Source organism: Dipodomys ordii, unplaced genomic scaffold, assembly GCF_000151885.1.
Source record: "Dipodomys ordii isolate 6190 unplaced genomic scaffold, Dord_2.0 Scaffold19, whole genome shotgun sequence".
NCBI lineage: Eukaryota > Metazoa > Chordata > Mammalia > Rodentia > Heteromyidae > Dipodomys > Dipodomys ordii.
The window spans coordinates 2450159-2459908 of NW_012267235.1; the positions used below are offsets into that span (position 1 = coordinate 2450159).

Below are 9750 nucleotides of genomic sequence, written 5' to 3' on the forward strand. Positions count from 1 at the left end.
CTGTATACTTTTGTTTTGTTTTGTTTTTGCCCCCCAGTCCTGGGGCTTGAAGTCTAAGGGTCTGGGCACTGTCCCTGAGCTGCTTTTGCTCAAGGCTAGCACTCTACACTTGAGCCACAGTGCCACTTCCTTTTTTTTCTGTTTATGTGGTTTGAGGAATTGAATCCAGGGCTTCATGCATGCTAGGAAAGCACTGTACTACTAAGCCATATTCCTAGCTCTTTGTGGATATTTTATAGAAGTAAAATCCTACCATGTGAGATGTTTGTGTCTGTTTCTTTCACTTCACATTTTTTAGGCTTATTATTTAGTAGAATGTGTCAGTAAGCCATTCATTTTGAGAGCAGTATTTTCATGTTCATTTTTTGTGGGACACGCACAGTGTATGTGTATTTTTCCCATATTTCTACCTTTTGATTAAACATAATCCTTCTCAGAATGGACTTTGTGTGTGTGTGTGTGTGTGTGTGTGTGTGTGTGTGTGTGTGTGTGTGTGTTTTGCTGTGACTGGGACTCAGACTGTGTATCTGATGCTTTTACTACTCATTCCTGGTGTTCAACCAACTGAGTCATACCTCCAACCTCTAATGTATAATGTTTTATGGACACATGCATCTGTTTCTTCTGGACATGCGCCTAGGTATGTAATCACTGTGCCATATAGTAATTCTATGTTTTACGTTGTGAGGAAATGCCAAGCTGTTTTCTATAAGAACTGTACCATTTGATAATTCCACCAACAGCACTATTTTCTCACCAGCACTTGTTATTTTCTTTTATAAAAATAATGAGCATCTTGGATGTGGCATTGTATCTTAGGTTCTTTTATTTGTCTTTGTTCTTGTATTTTTGAGTCTCACTCACTATTTTAGGCAGGCTTCTGTTTTGTGATCTTCCTTCCCCCTTCCTCCTGAGTGCTGGGATTACTGGCATTACACACATACACAATTATGTCTGACTCTTGCTTGTTGATATTTAATTGTTGCAGCAAATTTTTTTGTTTCCTTCCCTCACTTTATGGCACATTTTAAAAAAGTTATAAATTCTGTTTTGCTCATCTGTACATCTGATGTTATTTCAATTGTCACAATATTTTCATCAATGAAGTTTTCCAAAATTTGAAAGTTATAAAATGTATATGGATCTTATTCTTTCTTTTTCTATTTCCTTTCCTTTTTTTCTTTCCTTTCCCTTTCCTTGTGATTATTTGGAGATAAGAGTCTCATGGACTCTTTCCTACACAGTCTGGCTTTGAATCTTGTTCCTTAGATGTCAGCCTCCTGAACAGCTAGAATTGCAGGTGTGACCCACTAGCATTTGACATATATTTATCTTTAACTGTTCTTTTTTCCCTATATTGTTTTGGCTTCTGTTGGCTTCTTGCAATTTTATTTTTTATTTTTGGTCAGCCATGGGGCTTGAACTCTGGGCCTGAACACTGTCCCTCAGCTCTTCAGCTCAAGGCTAGCACTCCACCACTTGAGCCACAGCGCCACTTCTGGTTTTCTGAGGGGTTTATTGGAGATAAGAGTCTCACAGACTTTCCTGCATGGGCTGGCTTTGAACCATGATCCTCAGATCTCAGTCTCCTGAGTAGTTAGGATTATTATAGGCATTAGCCACCGGCGCCCAGCACAATTTCATTTTTAAAGAGTACTTGGAATCAAACCTAAGGCCTTATAAATGCTAGACAAGTGCTCTACCATTGAGCTATATGGCCAGTTCTCAATTTGCTTTTAGGACTTTGCTTTTCTCAATTTGCTTTTCAAGAAAGGGGCACTGAAATTTTAGTAGCCATTGTATTGCTCTTGTAAGTGAGTGAAATGATCCTTTTAAATTGCATCATTCATTTTTAGGTTTCTTATGTTAATCTTGTACCTTGTAGCCTTGCTGAACTTACTAGTTTTCTGTGGATTCTTTGGGATTTTCTGTTACAGGATCTTATCACCTGTACTCTTTCCCAGTATGGATGCCTTTTATTTTTGGTGCTTGATTGCTGTTGGTATATACTTCACTGTAATGATGAGTGGTCAGGCAACCTTGGATTCAGATGTTCTTGTCTTGGTCATCATCCTTTGTTTTTTTCTTCTTCCAGTTTTTAATTTACCTTTAAGTAGTTGTACAAAGGAGTTGGCATTTAACAAAGCAGTTTATGAATATCATTTATCTTGAGATTGACATTTTTTCCATGGAGTGTGATGGTATATATGAGCTTTTTCTGGAACCCCTCCTTATTATGTTCAGAAATTCCTTTCCATTTTCAGTTTTTGTAGATTTTATCATGACAGAATGTTGAACAAGTGCTTATTCTATCAGTTTAGGTGATCATGTGAGTGGTATGTGTATTGATTGATATTATTTTGAATCATCCTTTCATGGGATTGAGTTATGCTATATATTGACATTTAGTTTGCTTCTGTGTTGTTGATTTTTAAAATCTGTATTTCTCAGGGACATTGGTCTTCAGCTTTTTTTTTTCCTTGTATATTCTAGCTTTGATATCAGAGTATTGCTTTTCTCACTGAATTAGGAAGTTTTTGTTTGGAAGAGTTGGAAAAAGACTGATATTAATTCTTTTTTAGCTTGGTATCTTCATTAGTGAAGTAACTGGTCCTAGACTCATTTTTTTGAGGTTTTTGAGTACTAATTATTTTCTTGTTACTGAATGAGTTATTTTTCTAGAAGCTTTCCATTTCATTTAATGAAATAGGTTCATTTAATGTTAATTTAATTTTCAATAGGTTATTGAGACATAAATCACTCATAGCATCTTTCTTTTTTCTTTTTTTATTGTGAGAGTACTGTACAGAGGAGTTACAATTACATGGGCAAGATAACGAGTACATTTCTTTTCAAGCATTGTTGCCTCCTCTTTGTTTCCCTTTACCATCCCTTCCCATCCTGCCCCCACCCTCCATCCCCCACCACAGTTGTAAAGTTCATTTTTCGACACAAAGACTAGTTGCAATGGGTCCACCTGTATCCATAGTTAAATGATTTGTTTTCCCTTCCCCTCCACAAATTATACCAATATCAAATACAGTGAAAGCATGGGTTATACCGTGGGGGAGGGACAAAGCAACATAGAAATCATCTTATAAGTATGTTAGAAACAATATTGCATGAAAGGAAAAAAAAACGAAAAACATTTGAATACTTATCTTGGGGTTCATTCCCCTAACATCAACTTATCTGACCTTTTCTGCTTGACTCAGACATATACTAGTTATTGCAAATAAGGTGAACCATGGGACCTATGTTTCTTTGGGCCTGGCTTACTTCACTTAATATAATTTTTTCCAAGCCTTCCAATTCCTAACAAATGGGGCAATGCCATTTTTTCTGATGGAGGCATAGAATTCCATTGTGTATATATACCACATTTTCTTGGTCCATTCATCTACTGATGCTCATAGCATCTTTCAATGTGAATGTTCTTATTTCCACATCTGATGTTAATTATTTGTATCTTCTTTATGTTAAGCTAGTTAGATTTTTTTTAACCTGCATAGAACTTACTTGGGTCTTAAGTAATAAAGTTACATTAGTGACTTGAGAACTTTGTTAGTATAGGCATTTGTAGCTATAAATTCCGTGGTAACATGGAGAGCACTGTAGCTCTCACCATGTCTTGTAACTGTTGGTTTGAGGTGGTTTAGATTTCATTTGCTTTACTGTATTTCCTAATTTACCTTATAAGAAACTCTTAAACTGTTGTCCCTATGACTGTATTTTGTTTCACCAACAAAGGGTCAATGATTTTTCTCCTCAATCTTATCATTTATTTTCACTAATTTCACTTATTTTCATTGAGTTTGATATGTTTGTGGTGGTATCTTTTAGTGCTTATTTAATTTCTTCAGGTCTAATTATGCATTTGGATAATCTGTATAATGTAATATTTGTGCTTATCCATTTGAAGTCCCATCTGGGGTTAGTTAAAAGTATTTCTTGGCAAGCATAAGCCCAGAAGTTAAAATCTTAATACTCCTCCTTCACTAATAAAATAGTATTTTTGATTCTTCTGGACTAATTACTTAATGGTGCTGATTGTAGTGATCTATGATGTTTCTCATTCCTTTACATAACAAATGCCCATGCTTCAATATTTGGTTATATAGGTTGTATTGGGAGCTCAGCTTCCTATCTATAGGGTGGATTTGGAAATTTTCTGGGAATTGGGTGATAGATTTTTAGAATTTAATGTGCATTTCTGAATCAACCCTGAATTTATGATGTATAGTATTTTTTAGGATTTAGATAAGTATAATAAGTTTCAACAGTATTTTTTATTATTAAAGATTTGATGAAAATGTTCAGTGATTTCTTACTGATTCTTGCCTGCTTTATTTGTGATATTTTCTGTTTTTTTTCTTTAGTAAATCTAGATTAATTTTTTGTTTTAGGGTTCATAGTTCCTTATTTACAATTACATTTTCAAAAAATAAAATATTAAAAAAACTTGTTGTTTAAATACTTGGCATAAATCTCTTGACTGAAGGGAATTAATAAAATTTATCCCTTGGGGTTTTATAATTGTTAAAATAATGATTTCTCTAAAACTTTGTTTATTGGTTTGCCTTAGAAGTACTTCAGGTAACCCAATGTTCAGATACAAATTTCAACACACATGCTCTGTGTTCACATAGTTACTTAGATGAAAGGTTAATTAAGGGAAGTTTGTCTTCATTTCTGTATTCATCATGAGCATGTGTTAAAAGATACAGCTACTTCTGTACAATTCAGAGGAAAGATAAATATGGCATTTTTTTTTTTGGGGGGTCCGGTTGTGGGGCCTGAACTCTGGGCCTGGGCGCTGTCCGTCAGCTCTTCAGCTAAAGGCTAGCACTCTACCACTTGAGCCACAGCGCCACCTCCAGCTTTTTTTTTTTTTTTTCTGCTGATGTGGTTCTGAGGAATTGAACCCAGGGTCTCATGCATGCAAGGCAAGCCCTCTACCACTGAGCCACCTTCTGAACTCCTTGACTCTGAATTTTTTATGAGAACTTCTGGTGCTTTATCTTTTTTGTTTGTTGTTGGACTTGAACTCCGGGCTTTGGCATTGTCTCTGAGCTGAGTTTTGCTCAAGGTTAGGCCTCTACCACTTTGAGCCACAGCTCCACTTTTGTTTTTTTGGTGATTAATTGGAGGTGAGTATCTCACTGACTTTTCTGCTAAGGTGGCTTTGAACAATGATCCTCAGAGCTCAGACTTCTGAATGACTAGAAGTATAGGTGTGAGCCATCATTGCTTGCCTTAATCTTAAATGTGAAGTCATGACTCTTATTTTAAGATATCAAGCAAAAACCTTTGAAATGTTAATTGTTCGAGCTGTGTATAAATCACATTGAGATTTGTGGGACTATTTTATATGCCATGTCTGTGGTGGATAGTGTAGCATGTTAGAAGCTTCAAGACATATTCCTGTTGTCATTGGCCTGCACAAAAGAAAAATCAGTGTTGTCTTTCTGTCACATGAAAGTGGCCAAGGCTTTTCCAAAGAGAAAACAGAACAAATAAAAACATATGGGAAATGTGTTAATGTATTTAAGAAAACATAAGGGCATCTAGAATTTTCCTTAAAAACATAATTTCTTTTATTTCTTAGCCCAACCACACCTTACTGTTTTGTGGATCTACATTCACTTCGTACTGGAGAGGTGGTTAAGTCTATTCAGTTCAAAACATCTATTTATGATCTCCACTGCAACAAAAGGTAAGCATGTTTCTTCTCTTAGAGTGTAATATAACTCCTGGCCATGTAGAGAGGAGCTCAGCCAATTTGATGACTTCGATTTATTTCTTTATTACATCAAGAAAAATTTTGTTTAGTGAATTTGCTTTAAGATTTGCTTTAAGATAAATAGTTACCAGCTTACAGTCTTGATTTATTATTGGGTGTACCTACACTTAATGGTTGTTTTGTAAATATGTATGGGTGTATTCTTTCACCTCCAGTTTGGATTATTGGTGGTTATTGTTATTACTGTTTTGTGCTTGTTCTGACTTTGTCTTGAACTGAGCACTGGGGTGACATGACTCATCTTTGTTTGCTCAAGGGCTAGACTCTATGACTTGAGTCACATTTCTAATACTGGCTTTTTGTGGTATATTGGAGATAAGTTTCTTATGGAATTTCCTTCCAGGCTGGCTTTGAAGCACAATCCTCAGATCTCAGCCTCCTATGTAGGTAGGATTACAGGCATGCACCATCAGCGCTCAGCAATTGTGCCTATTTTTGAAATGTAGTCTGTCTTCCTTCCAGAGTGGGTCCACAGGTGGATATAGTCCTTTTATGTTAAGCTTCCTTGTAGCTAGGATAACCAGCACACACCTCCTTGTCCATCTCATTTTTGGGAAAGGGTCTTTTTCTGTTTTCCTCAAATCTAGATTCTAATAATGTAAGGTTACTGATTAGCTAGAATTTTATATTGAGTCCTTATTGCTCATTGATCATTATATTTTCTTGCCATGTGACTCTTTCTTCTGTTTGAACTGCTTTTGTCAATAATGGCATATAGTATAATGAAAGAGGAGTTAAGTGTTAATATTTATCTTTTTTTTTTTTGGTGCCAGTCCTGGGGTTTGAACTCAGGGCCTGGGCACTCTCCCTGAGATTCTTTTGCTCAAGGTTTTCATTCTACCACTTGAGCCACAGGCCCATCTCTGGCTTTTTCTGTGATTTCCTAGAGATAAGAGTTTCACAGTTTTTCCTGCCTGGGCTAACTGCAATCCTCAGATCTTAGCCTCCTCAGTAGGCAGGCTTACAGGCATGAGGCACTTGTGCCCAGCTGTCTTTTATCTTTTAATATATCCATGTGAACTCTTACCTTTGTTATATACATGGTATATATGTTTTTCTTCTTTCTAATTTTAAGCTTCTTGTGTTTTTTAATGTTGTTACAGACATAATATGATAGTTTCTTAGTGATTTTTATCAAAGATTTATTTCAGTATAACTGGATTAAAGTACAAAGAAATAGAAAAAGAGAAAAACATTCTCTGCTCCTCACACAGCAACTGAGGTTAAAGGCTTCCATTCTAAGTTTTTAAAAGCCAATTATGAGATCATAATGTTCTTGGCTTGCTACAGTGAGACATATATATATATATTTTTTTGGGGGGGGGGTCCGGTTGTGGGGCCTGAACTCTGGACCTGGGCACTGTCCCTCAGCTCTTCAGCTCAATGCTAGTGCTCTATCACTTGAGCCACAGCGCCACTTCCAGGTTTTTTTCCTTTTGCTTACGTGGTGCTAAGGAATCAAACCCAGGGCCTCATGCATGAAAGGCAAGCACTCTACCACTGAGCCACCTTCCCAGCCCATGAGACATATTTTCTTTTATGTGTTTCTTTATTCTATTGTCTATGTTAAAGTAAAATAAGATATTTAATTTGCATATAGAAATGCTACTTCTTAGGTCAAATTGTTAAGAATGCTTTGAATTGATGTGGTGTATAAAGTGTTCTTTGGGCACTCTTTTTTTTTGTGTGTGTGTATGTGTGTGTGTGTTTTGGGGGAGGCATTCTTAGAAAAGTGGAGTTTTTTTATTGGGTATTTCTTATGTATCAACTTATCTTTCTGTTTGGTTGATTATCATATATTAAAAAGTACACTTTCGTATTACACATAGCAAATTATTTTTTAGCAATTGCATAGCAATCCAGTGAAAAAATAGAGATGTTTTAGCATAACCAGGAGAAAAAATTCTAATAATGTAATAGTACTCATTAGAATTTATTCTTTTTCTGAAAATTAAATTGTTTTAGCAAATCAACAAAAGCTTGCATTTTAAATAGTTCCATTATTTTCTTTATCAATATTTAATATCTTTGGTTAGATTTACATTTCTACAACTTGGAAAAAATTAAAATGTTAATTAACAACATTTACAATCGTATGTTAGAGATTTTTTTTTTTGTCGGTTTTGGGACTTGAACTCTGGGCCTGGGCACTGTCCCTCAGCTCTTCAGCTCAAGGCTAGCACTCCACCACTTGAGCCACAGCGCCACTTCTGGTTTTCTGAGGGGTTTATTGGAGATAAGAGTCTCACAGACTTTCCTGCATGGGCTGGCTTTGAACCATGATCCTCAGATCTCAGTCTCCTGAGTAGTTAGGATTATTATAGGCATTAGCCACCGGCGCCCAGCACAATTTCATTTTTAAAGAGTACTTGGAATCAAACCTAAGGCCTTATAAATGCTAGACAAGTGCTCTACCATTGAGCTATATGGCCAGTTCTCAATTTGCTTTTAGGACTTTGCTTTTCTCAATTTGCTTTTCAAGAAAGGGGCACTGAAATTTTAGTAGCCATTGTATTGCTCTTGTAAGTGAGTGAAATGATCCTTTTAAATTGCATCATTCATTTTTAGGTTTCTTATGTTAATCTTGTACCTTGTAGCCTTGCTGAACTTACTAGTTTTCTGTGGATTCTTTGGGATTTTCTGTTACAGGATCTTATCACCTGTACTCTTTCCCAGTATGGATGCCTTTTATTTTTGGTGCTTGATTGCTGTTGGTATATACTTCACTGTAATGATGAGTGGTCAGGCAACCTTGGATTCAGATGTTCTTGTCTTGGTCATCATCCTTTGTTTTTTTCTTCTTCCAGTTTTTAATTTACCTTTAAGTAGTTGTACAAAGGAGTTGGCATTTAACAAAGCAGTTTATGAATATCATTTATCTTGAGATTGACATTTTTTCCATGGAGTGTGATGGTATATATGAGCTTTTTCTGGAACCCCTCCTTATTATGTTCAGAAATTCCTTTCCATTTTCAGTTTTTGTAGATTTTATCATGACAGAATGTTGAACAAGTGCTTATTCTATCAGTTTAGGTGATCATGTGAGTGGTATGTGTATTGATTGATATTATTTTGAATCATCCTTTCATGGGATTGAGTTATGCTATATATTGACATTTAGTTTGCTTCTGTGTTGTTGATTTTTAAAATCTGTATTTCTCAGGGACATTGGTCTTCAGCTTTTTTTTTTCCTTGTATATTCTAGCTTTGATATCAGAGTATTGCTTTTCTCACTGAATTAGGAAGTTTTTGTTTGGAAGAGTTGGAAAAAGACTGATATTAATTCTTTTTTAGCTTGGTATCTTCATTAGTGAAGTAACTGGTCCTAGACTCATTTTTTTGAGGTTTTTGAGTACTAATTATTTTCTTGTTACTGAATGAGTTATTTTTCTAGAAGCTTTCCATTTCATTTAATGAAATAGGTTCATTTAATGTTAATTTAATTTTCAATAGGTTATTGAGACATAAATCACTCATAGCATCTTTCTTTTTTCTTTTTTTATTGTGAGAGTACTGTACAGAGGAGTTACAATTACATGGGCAAGATAACGAGTACATTTCTTTTCAAGCATTGTTGCCTCCTCTTTGTTTCCCTTTACCATCCCTTCCCATCCTGCCCCCACCCTCCATCCCCCACCACAGTTGTAAAGTTCATTTTTCGACACAAAGACTAGTTGCAATGGGTCCACCTGTATCCATAGTTAAATGATTTGTTTTCCCTTCCCCTCCACAAATTATACCAATATCAAATACAGTGAAAGCATGGGTTATACCGTGGGGGAGGGACAAAGCAACATAGAAATCATCTTATAAGTATGTTAGAAACAATATTGCATGAAAGGAAAAAAAAACGAAAAACATTTGAATACTTATCTTGGGGTTCATTCCCCTAACATCAACTTATCTGACCTTTTCTGCTTGACTCAGACATATACTAGTTATTGCAA

The 9750-nt window shown here is 35.6% G+C and overlaps 1 protein-coding gene across 7 annotated transcripts in view; it reads left to right on the top strand.

Annotated features, from left to right (window-relative positions):
- The window catches only part of Bcas3 (breast carcinoma amplified sequence 3), a 521107-nt gene that overhangs the window by 88026 nt on the left and 423331 nt on the right, over window positions 1–9750 (top strand). For all 7 annotated transcript variants that reach the window (XM_013013399.1, XM_013013401.1, XM_013013396.1 and 4 more), the window contains exon 8: window positions 5609–5716. In XM_013013399.1, coding sequence (XP_012868853.1) covers window positions 5609–5716 — 108 coding nt within the window. The remainder of the gene's footprint in view (window positions 1–5608; window positions 5717–9750) is intronic.